Source organism: Rousettus aegyptiacus, unplaced genomic scaffold (assembly GCF_014176215.1).
Source record: "Rousettus aegyptiacus isolate mRouAeg1 unplaced genomic scaffold, mRouAeg1.p scaffold_m13_p_8, whole genome shotgun sequence".
Taxonomy (NCBI): Eukaryota; Metazoa; Chordata; class Mammalia; order Chiroptera; family Pteropodidae; genus Rousettus; species Rousettus aegyptiacus.
Window position 1 is genome coordinate 83,916,690 of NW_023416311.1, and position 21,301 is coordinate 83,937,990.

General features: G+C 36.6%; 1 protein-coding gene across 1 annotated transcript in view; it reads right to left on the reverse strand.

Annotated features, from left to right (window-relative positions):
• ITGA1 (integrin subunit alpha 1) overlaps positions 1 to 6,388 on the reverse strand; it is a 155,508-nt gene extending 149,120 nt beyond the window's left edge. The window contains exon 1 of the mRNA XM_016142376.2: positions 5,902 to 6,388. Within this exon, the coding sequence (XP_015997862.2) occupies positions 5,902 to 5,962 (61 nt within the window). The 5' untranslated portion in view covers positions 5,963 to 6,388. The remainder of the gene's footprint in view (positions 1 to 5,901) is intronic.
• Between the last annotated feature and the right edge of the window lie 14,913 nt (positions 6,389 to 21,301).

Sequence of the window (21,301 nt, forward strand, 5' to 3'; positions counted from 1 at the left end):
ATCTTTACAGAATAAGTACCTAGAACTCTGATTATGACTATCTAGCAATAAATGCAGTTGATTTATAAAGAATGTGCTAACCTCAGCTTGTACATGACGTCCATGCGACCTCCACAAGTGAAGCTAAGTGGACGACTGGGAAAATTACTCAGCTAAATTCAGGCAAAGGGTGAAAGGGAAAAGGGAAAGGGTTTTTATTTTTTTATTTTTTTTTATTTTTTAAAGAACTGGTTGTACTATCTAAATTTCCTGTGATCAAAAATACTTACTTGTAATTGTCACAAACAATACAAAACCTCCTACCAAGTAAAGAAAATCTTATCAACAAAAGTATGTATGGGGGTGGGTGGGTGTGTTTTTGTTTGTATGTATACCTATATATTACAGGATCATTTTCCCAAAAATATTACAATAAAATATATAATTTTAAATACCTATGTATTTTCAAACTTTAATATTTGGCAAACTAAAAGTATAGCTAACAAAATAAATTTAAAAGCACATTGTAATTTGTAATTTGTGATGAGATTATAGGATTTACAATAAAATATGGAGATCTTAATCATCTTAATTTTTTGACATCCTAATGTGATTTAGGTGCCCTAGTCAGATTTAAGTATTTTCATTCATTTTTAGAAGATCTAAGATAATTCATACAAAGTATATATATCTATGCCTTTTAATATCTGAATTACAGTGTTTTTCTTCAATTCAGATTTCTCACTTATTTTGTTTATAGAGATCTACTGTTTGGATAAAACAATATTGAGGTTTTCTTACTAACGTGAATTCTTAACACTAACCAGTGCATATATGTCAATCTCCTTTTAAGACTTAGTGACTTTTTAATCTTCCTTTTAAATTATAAAAGATGTTAGATGAAAATTAAGTCCCTTCATACATACAGAGGCCTAGTGTTAACCACCAAATGATGACAGAAAGTTAGGGTTTGCCAAAACTACACTCATTGATCCTGTGTGACTGGAACATTTTTTTTTTTTTTTGATTACTTAATTGTCACCTTTTTCCTGAGGCTTCCTTTTAAAGGTATTTAGAGGAAGTTCTGTTCTTGGGATCTGGTGAGGCTTCTGATGCCAGAGGAGCAATTAGCCCCTGAATTAGATATAAAGTTGGCTCTGGAAGAGAACTAAGAAGAGGACAATGTTCATATCTTTGTATCCAGAAATAGTGTCATTTGTATCCCAAAGCAGTGTGTTTAAATCTTATGATGCAGTTTCTAAAAGTACAAAGAAATGTGATAGAAAGCTACCATGTAGATACACCATATGTTATTGGTTATAATTATCAGATGTACATTTTCCCACATTTAAACATCTCTAAAACTTAGAAGCATCTAACAGTCTAGCCATTATAATTGGATTGGCAATTCTTTCTTAGTAGTGATTAAATTATGGTACATCATTCAATTGATGCTATCTCCAATTCATTAAGTATAAATATGGATATATACACACACAGCAGGTGGGGATATAATAAAGGAGACAATCTGATCTTTTAAGTATTTTGTGAGTTTGTCTATAGTCTATTCTTTCATGATTTATTCAATAACAAAGTTTTGAGTATACATTATTAGATGCTAAGGATAATAGACAAAGACCCTACCCTCAAGAATGCACAGAAAGCTGGGAAGACAGACTATTAGACATTTAATTATAATATGTGGTATGTTACAGAAGCAAAGGTCCTTGGGGCTTACATGTCTCTGGGGCAAGGAGTCAAATTTACTTCACTGGGTTTCAGGGAAATGACATTTCCTTTTTTCTGAGATTTAAATGAGATAAAACATGCAAAGTACTTGACACAGGGCCTGACACATAATATATTCTCAATAAATATGCACCATTCATCATTAAGTTGTGTTACTTTGTCTATTATTGTGTGTTTGACCTTTGTCCCCTGGGAGGTTGAATTCTGCCATTTGGACATACCTGGTGGAGGACTGGGTACAATGTTAGAGGGTGGGAAGAAAAGGATATTTATTTCCCCTGCTCCCCAACTCTGGGCTTCAGTTTTAGCAGGAGCCGCATTCCTCTTCCTGTGGCCCAGCTCTAATCCAGAGGACCCCCTCCCATAGCCTGAGTTCCGTCAAACTGACACTGCGCCCTCCTCAGGCCCAGGAATGGTAATGGCTTCTCTTTTTACTGTTGCTTCAGGGGCTTTCTTCCCACTGTTGTTTGTCGTTAGATGCTGCACCATCTTTTGACAGTTCCTTCGTAAACAGTCCCTTTGTTAAACTGTCTTCAGTTAAATCTTCTACTGGTGCCACTAGTTTTTTTTTGCTGGGACTTTGACATATACCAAATAACAATGAAGACTTTTTTTCGGACATAAGGGAGAACATCTTTCTTAATCATTTTTAAACACTGGAAAACACAAATACAAGACAGTTTTAAACTAAATGGTAAATTTATTGGGATGGTGGTGGTTTGTTGTGATGTAAACCCAGCTTTGAAGGCTGGAGAGAGTTTGTTTAAATGGCAGTGGGTGGTGGGAAGGAAGGGTGGAGTTCTTTTCTAGATGCATAAAATAACAAGATCACATCCACAGTAACAAAATGAGCAAGAGGATTTTGAGGAAAGTAAGGAAATGAGAAGTCTGTGGTTGGGGGTTTTAGCACACAGAATAATGGTCTCCCAAAGATGTCCTTTTCTCTAATATCTAGAACCTGTAAATATGTTATCTTATATGGCAAAGGGACTTGGAATATTTGACTAAATTAAGGATCTTGCCATGGGGAAATGATCCTGGATTACTCAGGTGGGCCCAGGGTAATTAGAGAGAACCTCATAAGAAGTAGGCAGTAGGGTCAGAGTCAGAAGGAAATGAGATGATGAAGCAGAGTCAGAGGAAAGATTTGAAGATGCAACTCTGCTGAGTTAAAGATGGAGGGTAGAGCCACAAGCCAAGAAATACAGGCGGCCTCTGGAAACTGGAAATAGCTCCTCCCCTAGAGTCTTATATAGAGCTTAAGGATTCGAGGCCATTTTGAATTTTACAAAATGGATTCCACGAGAGTCATGACAGTAAAGCCAACTAGCACATAATGGGAACGCCCTTAGAGTGTGACCAGACCACCCATAACCATGAAATCTTCAGCCTCTACTGCAGTTGATAAGCCCCCTGACATCAGGAGCCGATAAGCATGAAGATTACACCCTATAAGGACTATATGAGCTGAACACCTCAGACAATGCTCAAGCCTGACCTGAGAACCATATGCTGAGAAGCGAAAACTCTGACTTTACAAACAATGTGAAACCACCGGTGCTGCCTGTCTACAGAGCACACTTTGGTGACGCTATGGACTTTCATCTCTTTGCTCTTTCACGAAAGACTATGTACTTCCCCTCTATGTATGTTGTGTGTTAACTTGCAGATACCTGATTGGTTTATCCGAGAAGGTTCCATTAAATAAATCTGGCATTATGGAAAGACACAAGCATGTTCAAGAAAAGCAGAACAAGCCTCCAGAAGAAACAACTCTGCTGACACCTTGATTTTAGCCCAGTAGTACTTCTGACCTACAGAATTCTAAGATAGTAAATTTGTATCATTTTAAGTCAAAAAATCTGTGTCAATTTGTTACAACAGCAATAGGAAACTGATAAATGGGTTGTAGGAGATAGAGTGCTAGATCCTGGCAAACCCTGAACAGGTCAGAATTTTGGATGTTGTCTGAGAAGAACAAAGAACCACCAAGCATTTCGACTAAAGACTAAGATATAATGAAAATTACTTGTTAAAAAGAAGGATTAGAGGTTGGGTAAATTGTAGACAAGAAGAGCTCCCTACGGCAATGTGCACGGGTGGGTATGGTGATGAGACTCCAGGTTAGGTGTGGACTCTACGTATTGAGAAGTTTCCAAGAAAACTGACAATACAGTGACTGATAGAGAAACCAACAAAGGAAAGGAAGAAGTCCAGTTTCAGATCCTTATGTTGTGAAAAGAGCATAAATATAGTATATATGAGGAACCTGTTGATTCAGACACAGTAACTTTTTAAATTCTAAATTTCAATACAATTGAGTAACAGATATACACACAAAGGGGAATTAAAGATTATAATGTAGAAATATCTTTGTGCTATTTTCAAGTCCTTTCCTGAATCCAGAGAGGCATATTATTCCAACACTTGCAGAAAACCCACAGTATGCAACTTGTGACTGTTTTAGGTATAAAGGAATATAGTAGTTAAACCTAAAAAAATACTTCTCTTCTCTCTCTCTCTCTATATATATATGTATATATATATATATAGATATAGATAGATATAGATAGATATACACACACACGCACATATATATGTATATACACACACCCACACATATACACACGTAAAAGTACATGGGTACATAAATAATACAATTATATATAAACAATGTAAATGAGATTGTAACTGCTTCTCTATTAAATCTAATTTTTGTCTTTTTAGAGGATATGCAAATATCATTTGATTATTTCTGCATTAGTGACTACTTATTTGGTAAAATGAAAAAGGTACTATTTGAATAGCTAGTACACTATTCAGATTTTGCACAACAACAACGAAAATTATAAGCGACCTCCAAAAAATTTGAGCTGGAAAAGCATCATAGGTCAATTGTGTAAAGAGTAGTGACGGTAGCTGATAAATTAAACCATTCACTGGCTGTAAAGCTGTCCAGAAGTTACCACTATTTGGATTATTGGACATTTCCTGAGTTGTGGAAAATGTTTGGATGAAAAGTCAGTAGCTCATAATTAACTCTCTTTATACCATCTCTCTCTTAAAAAAAAAAAAAAAAGCTTTGCTTGCTAATATTCCAATTGTAAGTGTTCTTCATAAAAGTTAACAATGCTTGGCCACCTAAGCCAAGGTAAACTGGCTGGATCACCACTGTTTTTAGTGGTAAAATGCTAAATTAACTGGTACTAATAAGCATGCCAGCAGTAAAGACACTGAACGATTGAATACTGATGATATACTAAAGCTAGTCATTAATTAAACCATTAATCAGGTCATTTCCTTAACACAAAAGTTCACCCATCTGCCTTTTCTTTTTCACCATTGCTTTTTCTTCTCAATCAGTAACTGGTTAAAAAGATCTGACCATGGATTAATCATTTGGAAAATCTTAGAAAATGCTATGATTCAACTCTTTTCTAATTGAATGTAACTTTGTATCTCCACTGTGTTTTTTAAGTCCTTCCTCAGAAATACCCATTTATATACAAGTAATAATACTTACTACCTTTTGCATTTTAGAAAAGTCTGCTCTGTAATACTTGCAGGTAAATTGTTCACTATTCCTTCCTTAATCTCAAAATGTTCCTCCTTTTGGGTGCTAATACAGAAACACCATTTCGGTACAAGAAGCAATTTTGCCTCCTTGCATTCCTCACCTTCCTTGTTCTGTAGCAGAATAGATTTAAATACTAGACGCAAAGAAAATGCAGTAACATCCACTCTTGAACAACCTGAGGGTAAGAACTTTGCCTATAAATCAGGCACCCCTCTAGTTACCTCACCCCGAAAGAAAGAATGGGGGAGGCCATTCAGCAAAGTCCTAAAATACAGTGCATATTGTCGAAACAACTTTAATTTGAAAAGTCAGTTCTACCTTGTCAAGTTTTCAGCGCTGCCTCCCTGCCTCCTACCATTGGGGTGGAGGGGTTTGAAACGACATCAAAACTAATTCCTATCAAAACCAAAACGCAGAAACTCCTTTCTGTGTTCCAACCTGCGTGGACGACCTGGAGAGGCGGAAAGTGGATCGGGGCTCCCTCCTCCTCTCCACACCACAGCAACGCATACTCCCCCCACCCCCACCCCCCGCCACCCCTCTAACCCACAAGCCCCGCACGCAGGAGATGCTCAGAGAAAAGCAGGGTCACTCACCGGTGAGGAGCCAGCAGCAAGCGACAGCGACCCCTGGGTTGGCAGGGCACGGAGGGGCCATGGCCCGAGCGGCTGCAGAGCCCAGCGACGTGCTGGATCAGAGATCAGGACAGGTCAGGACCGAGAGCCGGAGCCGAGCGCTCTGGGCCACTCCGCTCACCGCCGCGGGTCTCAGTCGCTGGCTTGGGCGCTCAGAAGCCGCAGAGTGATTTCCTGTGTTTTCGACAAATGCTTCTAAGTCCGCTCCACGCTTTTCATATCCTAGACGGATTGCCACATCGCCCGCCCCTTCGCGCTCTTGGTCTCTGAAATCCCTGGCAGCCTCCCAGGCTCTGTCCGAGACATGGACAAATAAAGCCAGCTTCGCGAGTCCGTGTTTAGGCTAAAGTCCACGAGCTGCAAGGCAAACCTTAAAGGGACATCTGCTTTTCATTGAGAGGGTGATCCCACTCTCCGTGCCAACTCCCTAAGGTGGTAGGAAGATGGGCGAGGGCTGGACCTTGGGAGGGTTTCACCAGCCCTGGGGCTCCGCCTTCACACACTTAACTTCTTTCCAGGTCCGGGCAGGGAGGACTCTTTGAAAGTGCCGGGAGTTCTGGGCCCTTAAGGAGAGGCTGCTTTCCTGGGGTCCGAATGCGCAGGAGGCATCAGACTGTCTGCAAAAGTGAGCAGCTCGGGGTCCCTCTTCCCTCTCCTGCGCACACTTGAACCTCTGTGTGCAGTCGTCTCGCACTAAGAGGGGAGGACCCGGCGCTCGAGGGGTATCCACTCCGACACGCCCCACTGAGGGCTTTGCTTTCACTTATGGAAGGTTTGCTTCATTTCTGGTGATTTGTGGTTAAAGGGTGTTTGCAGCTAGGCTTTTTTTTTTTTTTTTTTTTTTTTATTATGATAAGCAGTAGAAAAGGAGAAACAAGATTGGGAGGGAATAAAAAGGAGAAAGATAAGTGCAAGAAAGAATCGAGAGGGAAGACAGGGGGGAGGAAAATAGTCTTCGTAGAAATGGAATGTTGTGTGGGCTATTAGTTTAAGCTGAATTAGAATGTTTGTACATTAGAAATTGAATCTAATAAAGAACTCAGGGTGCTGGTTTTTCTTCTTCTTCTTCTTCTTCTTCTTCTTCTTCTTCTTCTTCTTCTTCTTCTTCTTCTTCTTCTTCTTCTTCTTCTTCTTCTTCTTCTTCTTCTTCTTCTTCTTCTTCTTCTTCTTCTTCTTCTTCTTCTTCTTGCTACAGACTTCTGTAAGACTGCATTAAGTTTTGTTCATGTTACTCCCTCCCTCTTTCCCCATTCCCACTACTCTAGGAGACTGAGAATAGGGAAGTTGACCGGGCAAAAATGCCTCTCCCTGGGAGACCTGGGCTGAAAGAAGCCTTAGGAGTTTTCAATGCTTCCTCTGCCTGGTGAGTTGTACAACCTCCCTAAGTCAGGGTCCACAACCACATATAAGCTTCACCGAATACTTGCTATTTTTAAAGCCACAGTATCTTAGTAACTTTGAGAATTTCAAAGAAAGGTAAAGTGTGGATAAATGGATTTGTGTTTACATGTGGTGGAGGATTTGTATTCAGCTCCATCGATTAGATTCCATTCCATCCCATTCCATTCCATTCCATTCCATTCAGTTCCGTTCAGTTCGGTTCAGTTCAATTCAATCCAATCCAATCCAATCCATTCCAATCCAATCCAATCCAATCCAATTTAACAACTAATTGAGTCTTTCTATCTAGCAGGTCTGGGGCTAGGCAGGACAAGAGTGCCACCCAAAGGAGGACTCATTGCCTAGAACACAATACGGGTGACACAGTACAGGTAACACAAGGAAAAGGAAAGGAGAAGCCCTCAAGAATGATTAAATAAATCGCCAAATAGACGATTGCGTGGGATGAGCCGGGAGGTTGAAGGGCATCAAATCTCAGTAACATGATTCATCGGCCAAGGAATTCACCTTCTAATTTACGTATTTAAAGTGTTCCACTAGTTAGTAAATATATGGAAAAGCCTGGTTTTCTTGTTTCTAGCTTTTATTTTTCTCGTTTTTCAGTGCTATCTTCAAAATTGCGCAAATAGAACCCTAGAAAAATTGCATTATATTGGCTCATAGTTCAATCTCATCAGATTTGCATAGTTCAGTCTCATTACTTAGGCTTCTTTGCCTGCATTCAGTGGTCTCATATCTTGGTTTGGCTTTCCAATCTCTCTTATCTTCATTAACTTGATATAATCAACCTGTATCCTGCTGTTCCTGGGAAAATTTTGCCATGGAATACCTTCCCTGGGTACATTTCATCTTCCTCTCTATAATCTCATTTATGTCACATGCCTTTCGTTATGACTCACTGGTCTTTGCACAGTAATTAATAAATACTGATTGACTAATGCATATTTTAAAAATTATAACAAATCTTTGATTCAAAAATATTGTGGTTTTATTGTAAAAAAGATTTTCTCCAAATTGTTCAATTTTCAAAAATAGATAATAGTGTGTCTATATATGTGTGTGTGTGTATAAGTATATTTACACATATATACACATATACATATATGGACTTCCAGAAAATCGCAATATATTAAATTAGAAAAAAGAAATTTATAGTTATATCTTATTGAAATAAAGTAGGATTAAAATATATTTATAATATGGTCAAGGCTATAATTACTGGGAACGTTTTCTTTTTTTTTAGGTTAATAAATACTTTGATTTTAAATATTTTTCTATCTCCTCTAGGACTTAAAAACTTATAGTGATAACCACCACTACCGCTGCTGAGCTTAAAGTTAATTTTCATATGCGTTGTGAATCTTATGGCATATCAACTGATCTTTATGTCAAATCAAGACAAATATAGAGACTGAGAAAATAGCTATTGCTGAAGAATTACATTTAGAATAAGTGCTCATTTCGTGAAATTCAATAAATCTAAACATAAATCAATGTCAGGCAAGCTGTTTTCTTAGCCAATTTTATCCCTACTGATAGGAAGACATGCCATTGAATAAACCAAAGCTTCGAGAAGACAAAAACCAGGGTCACAAACTAGTGATGGTATACAGTCACTTGATGGCAATTGTGAAGTTCTAGACTTTATAGTATATACTCTTCGATCTTAAAAGATGCCTTATCTGATCAGGTCATTTTTAGGGTTTGGGAATATGGGTGAAAATTAAAAGTATACAAAGGGGTTAGAAAATGAACAGGTTAAGAATTTTGAAAGCAGGGTTTATAAAATGAGGGAATAGTAATTGGGATCACTGACCAACAATCTCAAAAAGAAAAACATTTATTTCGTATCAAAATAGTCTCCTTAGAGGTGATCTATATAATGCATAAAATTAATGAATTAAGTAAGATTCTGGAGCTGGACTGCTTAGATTCAAGCCCTGGAACCACCATGTGGTAGCTGTGTGATTCAGGAAAAGCATATAGTTTCTTTAAGCCTCAATTTTCTCAAACATAAAATGGGGATGAAAATACTGCCCCTCTCTGAAGGCTATTGTAAAGATTAAATGTACAAAGAATTTAGCACATTGCCTGGATTAAAATAAGTGCTTAATAGAAATGAATCATTCTTCTGGGTAGCAGGAGAACTAGTGTTAGACAATGGAAACACAGGGCAGGGCCTATGAGTGATGGGACCTCTTGGAACTGATGTAATTTGATGGGCATCAGAAGGACACTTTAGTATTTGACTAAAAACATCTCCATCGGTCCCTATGGTTGTTTCTGGAATCCTCACCTTTAGAATATTTTCTTTGGGTTAGGAAATTATAAGTATATATTAAGACATTAGAATCCATTATGACATTCACCAAGATTTGCTTTTTAAATTAGCTAGCTGTTAAAGAGAGATTCTTTTTTTTTTTTTTTTTTGAAGTAAGAGAAGATAATTTCACTAAGGGGTTTGAAATAGAAGAGAGTCTAGAGTTCTGCTTCTGGTATATGTCAGGGTTCTTTGCCAGTAAGATCATGAGTTTATAAAGCAATGGGATAAAAAAGTTTCTCCCATTTGGGTAGAGGGGTGGTGTCAATTTTACTCAATAGTAAATAATTTACAAATTGTTGTATGTTAACATAATAGCTTTTTAAAATAAGAAAAAAATACAAAGTGATGTTTCTAAAAAAGTTAAATATGAAGTCTCAAGTACATTTTAAAGTAACATCAAAGTGTATTTCATCACCCACCCCTTCCCACCTCTAGGGGCTTCAACGTAAGTGCTATTGTCTAGAACTCCTGATTTTACAAAAATTTCACAAATGTTCAGATTTCTGAATGTTACTGTGTGTGTATTCAAGGGAAAGTACCCCGAGGCAGTAATGGTAACTCACAGGGCTCACCCTTACGGGCAGCTTAGTCTAGTTCAATAATTTCAAACTTCCTGCTATGTATTAAATTCTAAGCCTATGTTCCTCAGAGGCAAAACTGGTTAGGACAGTTGGTTTTCTTTCTTTCTTTTCTTTTCTTTCTAATGTTGTTTTTATTATTTATGCCTACAGTATCTGGTCTTCTTAGGGGATCTCTCGTCCAAGTACTAACTAACCAGGCCTGACCCTGCTTAGCTTCCGAGATCAGACATTGGGCTTACTCACAGTGGTGTGGCCGTAAACCATGAACTGTGGCTCCACTGGAGCACAAACCCAGGACCTTCTGTGTGTAAAGCAGATGTGCTAACGGCTACACTATGGAACCATGTCTGAACAGTTGATTTCCTACTGGAAATATGCTGTAATTAGAAATAGAAAACAAGCAGTTTTGTCCTCACTTCTAACACCGACATGCTTCATTTTAAGCCTGTTAAATTAAACAGTCTAGTGAAATCACTGTATTAGTTGCACTGTTAGAACTTGAGATTGCCTCTCCTATGACCAAAATAAAGTCGCAGTGGTGTAGAGCTTGAACTTCACCAGCAACCAACAATTTCTTTTTCTTTTTTTTTTTTTTTCGGTTATTGCATAATATTCTTGTGTGAGTGTTTTTTCACTTAAAATGTAGACTAGGTATTCCTCCCACCCTATTTCCTGAATAAGTCTGTGCCAGAAGCTTGTTCCAAAGACATTTGGGCAACGGGTACTGATGAAAAAAATGAACTTTAAGATTCTGGTGAGGTGCAGTTTTTAACACTGTAGGAAACCTCTCTAAAACTTATTGGCAGATGTCAACAAAGGGTGACACACTTGGGCTGCAGTGGGGGAGGGTGTACTGGGGTGGTGCCCTGGCAAGGATATTCAATTCGTGGCACTCTCTGACTCAGAATAACCGCCACTGATGGGCAGCAACCTTTTAGCTGTGTTGCCGGATCCCTTAATTTGAAATTTGAATTAATTATATTTTAAACTACTGGCTGATTCTAGGATTATTTAAGCAGCTTGATTTAGTTGTTTTCCTTTAACCAATTTCTAAAAAGTTAAATCAAGGAGATGGGCTCTAAAATCCCAGAATTGCAGCAAATAAATATTAGTTAGAAATTAAACCAAGAAAACTGGTATTTCTTGTTGGTAGGACTGGGTCACTAAATATATACGTAGGATATACTCTTTAGAATTTAATAAAAAGTAAATACTTCAAGAAAAAGTGTCTATTGACATAGTTTGTTTAACAATTATGTGACTATTTCCATCCGTTCAACCAGACCATAATCTATACCAAGGTAGTCAATTACTCATTTTTCTTGCTGCAGCATCCACCTCCATGTAATTCATTCATTCAAACAGTTATGGAATTACTTCTGTACAGCAGGAAGTCTTTTAGGTCCTGGGAATTCAAAGATATTGATGTGCTAGGCCCTATCTTTAAGGAAATTCACAAGCTACCTAGAACTATGCTTAGAATGTTCTCCCAAATTGCATCAGATGATTCCCTAGAATGAAGGATAAAATCAACAAGAAAAAAAAGACAGGGTTTCATAGAGATAGCAGCACCGAAATTTAGCCTCATAGGAAGTAGGCAGAGGGTTTCACATGCTGAGAAAAGGGGATATGGGTATTCTAGGCAAGAAGCAGCATGCAAAAGATGAATAGAATGGAATAAAAGTTAAGATAGGCAAGTGAAATTGGGACCAGATTTGAAAGTATCTCAGAAGGATTCCAAGGAATTTGGACTCCTCACAAGCACAGGATATTTTCAGAGTTCTGAGTGACATATTCAAACTTGTTTTTAACATTGTTTTTTTTCTCTCTCTCTCTCTTATTTCCAGAAACGGCTTGATTTAATGTAATTTTTGTAGTAGAGGAAATAAAATATATTAAATTCATGAAGCGCACTGTGAAAGTTCTACCCCCTGAATTTTTATGTAATATCTTCTTTAAAGAAATTTATTATTATTTATTATCAGTAAATGTAATATATGCACTACTAGAATAAAGGTGGAATATTGGATATTTGTCTCTGACAGAAGAGTATAAATAGTCTGGCATCTGGAAGAATTATCTTTGGTGGTTCTTTTAAAATTTAAAGAAGATGAAAATAAAGCCACTTATTGTGATGACAAATGAAGTTTTTAATTCTTCATATAATAGGTATTTAAAAATTAGTAAAGATATACTGCCAATATTGGACATTTTAAACTTTTTGGTCTCAAGGTTGATTACTGGGATAAAGAAAGCCATGAACTCACAATCATCCAAGTCTGTTCCATAGGGCAAAGACTGTTTTTAAGGCCCTCTACTAACAAAGAAGATCTGGGAAATTTTCATGAAAGATAGCCATGACTAGTCAATCCCTCTCCAGCAAAAGGAATTGTGTGTTGGGGGGGGGGGCGGCGCAGGGGGAGCCAGGAAAATAGAGCCAGAGATTGAGAGTTAAAAACTATTAAAAGTGCCAGATAAAGCAAGAACGAAAAGTCACATGTGGGTAGGCAATAAAGAAGGAAACATTGTTGAGCAAAGTTTGAGCTAGAAGGCTGGGAAATTCAAAACTAAGGCCAAAATACCAGCAACTGACCTAGTCTTTTCTTCTTGTGAGCCCAGATGTGCTTCACAATAATAAGAAGAATTTTAAGTACCTACTATAGAATTATGGCTAAATTTATCTAACCTATAAAAAGTAATAGAATAAGTGATTATCATATTAAGTGTATAGATGAGGCTAATAAAAATGATAATATTAATTAAACAAGTATATGTTTATATTGCAGGGAAGAATTTCGCAGTCACAAAAATGAGAATAAAAAAGGAAACTTTATGAGACTATTTTTTTTCTTTCAAGCCCCTACTATACTGTACTAAAAGATAATTCAGTGTTTTCCTCTCTTTTTTCTTTTTCTGGATTGACTTTATTTTTATTTTTTTCCCCCTAATTTAAGTTCTGCTGAGAAGGAAAGGAAAATGGAAGAGAATATGACCAAAGGAATGAGTTTTTCTTTTCGAAGAGCTACAGAAAGTTGTTGAACCCCTTGGATGACAAAAGAGTCATAAAAGTTATAAGAATTGAGAGAAATTGGGGAATCCTAATGGACCATGAGTGACTACAAAGGTGAGGGTGGGAAGAATACAGATTTGGTCCAATTCACACTTAAAACAAACTGTCATTTGCTAGCACCTAGCAGCTGCACTAGAACTATTCGATGCCTGCCCGTTAGTCGCGGGACTACCAGTTGCTTTGTGTAAGCAAACTATACCATCCATATCAGGACCCAGTGACTTAAAAGTTCTCCAGCAGTCATAGACAGCTGTTGTGTTGTCCTGAGTATGTCTTGAGTCAATCCACACATGACCACCCACGAAAACAATATAACTAGGCCACTTAAAACATTCTAAGTTGGACTCTGGGTGCCTGGGGGGAGTGGTGGTAATGTAAAAAGGAAAATAACCACTCCCACTCACCCCACCTGTGTTTGTCGGGGGCTGACTGGAACCAGATTAAAATTTTTATTTGAGTCGGGACATAAAAAAAAAAATCCCTTACATACATTTATAAAAATGAATTATATTTAATTAATTTAAAAATGATTATCGGTGTTTAGCAAAATTAGACAGAAAAGTGCTTAGAAACAAGGCCTAGTGAGTTGCAAACTATATATATCTGGCACCTGACCATATCCTAACTGGAAGTATAATAAAAAATTTTGAATTAAATTTAATCTAGCTAGAGTAACAATATTTAGATTTTTCTTATTGTCTCCACAAAAATTAATGTTGAGACTGTTTTGTATTTTATATCACTAGAGGTTAGAGAAAGTAATTTAAATTTTTCTACTTTGTGGTGATCGAAGTTAACTCTTCCAACGGGAATTTCATTTCATGAAAATGTCTTAATGAAAGACTCATTTTGAGTGGACAATAGTAATAGGCATATTTGTGCAACTTTAAAACAAACGAGAAGGGAGAACTATTTTCAGAATTACAACGTATACACCTCCAAAAATATACACCTCCCTAAAAGCCATAGGAACATTGGCAAAAAAAAAAAAAAAAAAATTGTCATAATCAACTTTTTCAGACTTCTGATATATATATATATATATACAAAAAAAGCAGCTGAATCTCAAAAAAACAGTACGCTAGCATTTTAATTTGCTCTATTTCCATCCCCTTCCTCTTAGCTCTGTGCTACCTTGAAAGCAAATGGCCTCACAACTAGAGGAACTGAAAATTAGTAGTCTAGTAGCCACTGCAGGTGGCAGACCAGCTTTGGACCTCCCCAAATCCTCAGTGCAAGGGAATTATCACTATTTGTCCTGAATGGAACCTCCCTGAAAAGCTCCATTCTCAAGATTTATTTTCATTTGGGCTGATTCAGAGTTAGCTCTGTGAAAGTAGCCCTATTTCAAGGACATTTGTTAAAAAAAATAAAAAATCACTGGCTATTGTTTAACAGCATAACAGCCTGAGGCAACAGTACCTATGGGGACTAATAAGAGGCTGATTGAAAAATGCAAAAGGAGAGACTGAAGAACAAGATACCCATAGGGAACTTTGAAACGATCCAATATATTCATGAGAATCTAGAAGGACATTGCATATGCAGGGCTGTGTGTATGCTCTGAAAAGATCTTAGAAGACTCTAACCTCTGGCTGACCTTGAAGCCCTGTGCAATCAGGAAGTAAAGGCTAAAGCAGAGTTTTGACTGACTGCCGGAGCGCTGAAGATGTGCCCTAACATGCAGAGAGAGCCCTTCAGCAAAAGCTGGCAAACTTAATGTTTCAAGGCATTAAAAGGAAACCTCTGTTTAATCATTAAGTGACCATTAAGCTAATCATGCAGAGACTTCAGTAGCCATAAAAAAGCAAATAAAGACTTTACAGAATTATAGGCACTCAGTAAACATACACAGCAACAGCAGCAACAACAGCAACAACAACAGAGCAATAACAACAAACCCGAGGGAGTGAGGGATATGATTTCTAGAACTGCCATATTATAATATTTTAAATACCCAGCTTTAACAAGAAAAAGGCACATAAATAAAAAGGAAAGTATAGCCCACGTACAGGAAAACAGAAGCAATATAAATTGTCCCTTAGGGATTTTAAATGTTGGACTTGCTAGAGAGAACTTTAAATCACCTATAATAAATATATTCAAAAAATTAAAGAAACCAAGTCCAAAGAATTCAATAAAAGTGTGAGAATGATACCTAACCAGATATAGAATATCAATAAAGGATTGAAATCTTTAAAAAATAGGAATTATAATGTTGAAAAGTATAATAGGCAAAACAAAAATTTACTAGAAGCAGATTTGAACTGGCAGAAGAAAGAATCAGCAAACTTGAAGAGGTTATCCAGTCTGAGGAACAGAACAATAACAACAACAAAAAAATAAACAGAGCCTCAGAGACCTTGTGGAACCCCATCAAATGTACCAACATGTGCATAATGAAAATCCCAGAAGGATAAGAGGAAGGAAATGGACCAGAAAGCATATTTAAAGAAATAATGCCTGAAAATTTTCTTAATTTGTTAAATAATATTAATATTCATATCCAAGAAGCATAAACTAGAAAAAAATCCAAAGGGAGCGATACCCTGATTCATCGTAGCCAAACCGTTGAATATTTGAAGAAAACTGAAGAAAAATAATAATGAAAGCAGTAAGATAAAAGTACTCATGTTGGTTACTTTTTAGAAATCATGAAGAAATCATGACATTCAAATTTCTGAAAGAAAAAGACCATTAACCATATCCTTCAAAAAAGGAAGAGAAATTTACACATCTCTACATACAGAAATACTGAGCTGAATCATTGCTAGCAAACCTGCCTTACAAGAAATACTAAAGGAGTTCTTCATTCTGAAATGAAAAAACAGTAGATAGTAACTCAAATTCCCATGAAAAAGTAAAGAACACTGATAAAGGTAACTACATATGTAATTGGGAAAAAGAATACAAATGTATTGTTTCTTTCCTTTTATCATATTTAAAAGTAACTACATAAAGCAATAATTATAAAACTGTGTTGAGCATTTAGTTAACAAGACGAAATTTGAATAACAATAGTACAAAAGAAGGGGAGGAAATTGGGCTATATTGGAGCACAATTTTTATATACTATTGAAATTAATTCCAACTAGATAGTTTTAAGTTAAGATGTTACTTGTAATCTCTAGGGTAACTATAAAGAAAATAATTTTAAAATTATGTAAAAGAAAGAATAAGGGAACAACGGAAAAAAATGTTCTTTTTCAGTTTTCAATTTGATGCATGTAAAAATTCTAGAGAGCAACATGAAGTACTATCCTGACAACAATTGCAAAACAAAAAAATCAAACCCACCAGACTTCAAAATAAATACTGTTTAAATGGTAGTATTTGGTTTACTATTTGATTGAAGCACTGATTCAATAATACACACTAATTAAAACAAAGTGTTAGACAATATAAAATTCACCCAGAATATCTCTGTTGCTCACAAAATGCTTGAAATAGACAAGAAAATAGAACATAGAGTACATTCAGTGGGAATGAACTCTTAGATAGCAACACAAGACCATGGAAGTGGGCATTACAAAGGAACACACTCCATTTGTTTTTAGCCATGCCATTGAATTCATGCTTATAACTAACTATTCTAATGAAGTTAGCTGTCCTAAAATTGAAAACAGGAGGGAATACTGGAAATAAAATCCTAACAAGTAAGCAACTTCTAGTGGTCTATAATTAACTCTAGTTGATTATTTTAAGAATTATTCTAATTCTTATTTATAAAGCAATTAAATGAAATTTAAAGTTAAAAAATTGAAATAGAGACTTGAAGTGACTGAATTTTAAGGGAGTCTTAAGATTGTCTTACAATTATTGATGAAAAATAGATGACTTGACTAATAAAGTGAGTCTGGTTGCATCCTAACATTTAAAACACACGTAGGACTATGTACATGCGTTCAAGCACACATGCACACACACACAGATCCCAGCACTTCATCCCAATGTGACACTGGTCTGTGCAGACCACAAGATGAGGTTAAGAGTGCTCACCTACTGAGTTATGCACGTGGCTCTTTGTAATGTTTTAGCCTTTCGCTTCCTTTATTGTCTTTACGCTACAGCTTCATACACTTCTAAGTGACATTTTCTTTCACCATTGTTTGCAAAGATTTAGTCTTTTTCTAAATTTAAGAGGAATTAAACATTCATTTCGCATCATAAATGTTCAAATAAAAAAAATTTTAAGTATTGTTTTGTGACACTTCATAATTATTGAGACTTGTTCCATTATTATTGAATTTGAATTTCACATTTTTCTCATTAGGAAGGTTGGGTAGGTATCTCTAATTTGGTTTTCAGAAATTCAGAGCCACACAATAAATGGATTGCCAAGACTGAATCTAACACTGGAGGTTTTGGTTTTTGTTTTTAAATTCTGTGTGGTTACAATCTGGGGACATTTTAAAGAGTTTTTAAAGAAAATTTACTTTATGTTATGCTGTATTTTAATTTTTGTCTGTTTGTAGTAAATAAACACAAAATATTAGAATAAATCTCTAGGACACATCTGTTTCCTGTTCATTGTGCACACCATGTTAGAGGCTTTTGGAATGAAAAGTGGCATTTGAAAACCTCAAGAAATGACAATAGCAGCAATGATGATGTTTTTCGGCTCTCACTGTTAATGTGGGAACTGATTATCTCAAAAGCTTTTATAAAAGAAAGCAAACCTTGGAATATATTCATTTAGGAAATAAACCTTGAAATGATATGGTTCTCAATAGCAATAAATGAGTTTCAACAAAGAACTCAGAGATTTTTTTTTTTTAAATACTGACAGTTCCTAAGTACTTACCCAAGTTGTTTTTGTTAATTTTATGATGTTGTTATAAGTTGATATTGGCATGTGTGTAAAATATATTATTCTGTATTTTAACTAACACATATAGTTACAGATATATGTATTTAGGGCTGGAGAAACCAGTAAAGCATGTTGAGTCCCAAACTACTCTCACCCTTAAGCCTCCAGGTACAAAGACCCCAACTTTCCTACCAGTGAAAGTTGGAGTCTTGGAACGAGGAGGAGTGTCCAATAGAAATTGTCCTTGTAGAAGGAGGAAGGAGCCAGTGGGATGGGTGTGGGGATAGAGGCTAGGGTGAGAGGGAGCCAGGAAGGGCAGCAGCAAACAGCTACTTTCTCCCTTTTTCTGCTTTCCAAAATCCTGCCAAAGAATCCTACTGGCCTAACCCTCCAGTGGGCATGGGGACCTATGTGATACCATTCACAGGGGGCAGTCTCCCCTGAAATACAGAGCAGAGTGGAAAAGGGCAGAGAATGGATCTGGGGGAGGGAGTCAAGGGGAGCAATGGCAAATAACCAACCCCAGATCCAGTGCTTCATTTTCTTAGCCTGGCTGTCTGACTTGCTCAGTGAATTGACCTTACAGAAGTGTACTTACATAAGTGAGCACTCCATCTCAAAAGCTGTGGATGATGCTTTTATTAGTGGGACCACCTGACTAAAGCAGTCAACGTTCCCCTCTGTCTCTGTTCTCAGCCCCTAAACTCCGTATTATTGGTGATGGTACTTGCGGGTAAAGAGGGTTTTCTAACAGGTCCCTCTAATTTTAGGCTCTCCAAGTCCAAGTTAATTTACAAAGATAAATCAAACTCAGGGCCACATCTTGGGAGCGAGTTCCTGAGGGTTCTTACATCAATAGCAGAGGGGCCCAGGGACTCTGTGCTAAAAAACACTGGCATGCAGGTTTTACTTAGACAAAAACTCGCCAAACTAGAGGGGCCCTTGGTAAAAACTCCGAAATATTATGTTTCTATAAAATGAAAACGTTTGAAACCGAATTTGATATTCAATCTTAATTAACATTGGAGGCTAAGACCACGTACATGGCTCACTATGGCGAAAAAATATATTTGAAATAGCTTTCCTGTGTTACATTTGTGTGCATCTCTGCTTCTTATTTTAGGAAAAAACTGCTTGCCAAAAGGCACTGGAATCATCCTTAAAAAATGCATGTTTGGTATCGCATAAACATGAACTAATATGATTAAATATTATTGAACACTATTAATGAATCTTGTTTTCCCATATTTTGAAAGTTGTTTAAATTTACCTCTCTAGGAGGTCAGGGAAAAAATTGCAGCCAACACATGGGAATTAACGGCTACATTCTACTGAATGACACTATTGATCCAATGAGATCCAATTCTTCTAGGAATTTATTCTTTTAAAATGTGGAGAAAATTATGACCAGTACTATGATTGCTGTTACTACAGTATGTCCTATAGTTTTTCCCTTATGTCAAACAAATACAGTGTTAAGATTGAAGAAGAAAATAACAATAAGAGACTGCTTAAAAAGAAAATTCAAAACTTACAATTAAAGGAAATAAAGGAAATAAGAACATTAGATTGTTCTGCTATTTATTTAATGAGCTGCCCTTGAGATTCTACTACTTGATGGTCCAATATACTAAAAATAATCTTATTTGTCAAGATTTATATAAAAATAATCACAAAATATCAGCGGAAATCCTCTTGTCTTCAAATTCAGATTGTTATTTGTTCATTTATCAACACACACTGTGAAGCCCTCGGTTAAGCGCTGCAGTAGTGATAGGGAAGCAGGCTATAGACTAAGGGTGGGAACACATTAAGAAGAGGTCTGAAGTGTCCTACGATAGATGGTTGGATAAAGCAGCTGTGGTACATATATTCAATGGAATATTAATCGCCATAAGAAGAGATGAAATACGGCCATTTGCAACAATATGGGTGGCCCCTGAGATAATCATGCTAAGCGAAATAAGCCAGACAGAAAAAGTTGAAAATCACATGATATCACTTATATATAGATATGAACCTAAAAGCAGCAAATGAACAGGACAAACAAACTCATGGACATGGACTATAGACTAGTGGTTACCAGAGGAGAGGGAGGAAGAAAGGAAGGTAGCTGGGGTAAAGGGGGTCAAATATATGGTTACAGAAAGATATCTAACTATGGGAGATGAACATGCAGTGTAAAAATATATATATATATGTATATATATATATGCATATATATACGCCTCACTGTTAAAGTGTACAGATGAAACTTACTGGATTTCGTTAACCAATGTCACCACAAAAAAAAAAAAAAAAAAAGGAGGTCTGGTCCGTTAGCAGGCAGACAAACCAAGCTAGATAGAGATCAGTGCTATTTAAAGGCCCCACAACCTGCTCTGAGAACACAAAGTAAGGAACAGTGAGTATGTTTTCTAAGAAGCTGAACAGGAGGGGTTATGAAATGCTCACACTCAGGAAAAGAAACCTGGGGCTTTTGTTTCAAATGTGAAAGATCCAGGGGGTGGGGGGCAAGGAGAAGAGAATCAGTTCTTTCATTTCTTTTGAGTGAGGCTGATAAAGAGCTAAATTCCCAGGAGAGGAACACAGAATAGGTCAGAGGGTCAGAAGCAGAAGAGTTTTGTGACAGAGGCAGGAAGTGGAATGGCTTTTGTTTAAATTTAGGCTGCGATATATGTAAATCCTTTAAATCTGCCTATCAGTAGGATCTGCAACTTCTGTTAAAAATATATATTTATTTTATTTTTCAGGAACTTACAAGAAATCTTCAGAACTCAAACAGCAGAGAGTATATGGGAAGCTTGTGCTTTAATTTCTTGTTTCAGTGGGTTAATAAATACTTATGGAGTGCCTACTATAGGCTAAACACTATAAGCCACTATAAAAATATTTATCACTTAATATTCTTTTTTGTAGTTCAAAACTTTTATGTGAAAAAGTTTTTAATGCTGATGTGTGTGCATGTGTGTTTTTAGATATTTTGTTTTATAAAAAAGGAAAGATTTATCAATGTGTTTTATAAAGATAACTTCCATAGAAAAAAGCCATGACCTGCTGAAAAAGTTTTGGACAGCCACACAGCAGCAGAAACAGTCAGCTTATAAACAAGGTTTTCTGGAAGTTTGATATACAAGTCCTCCACCCATTTTCCTGTCACACAGGATGTAATGGCT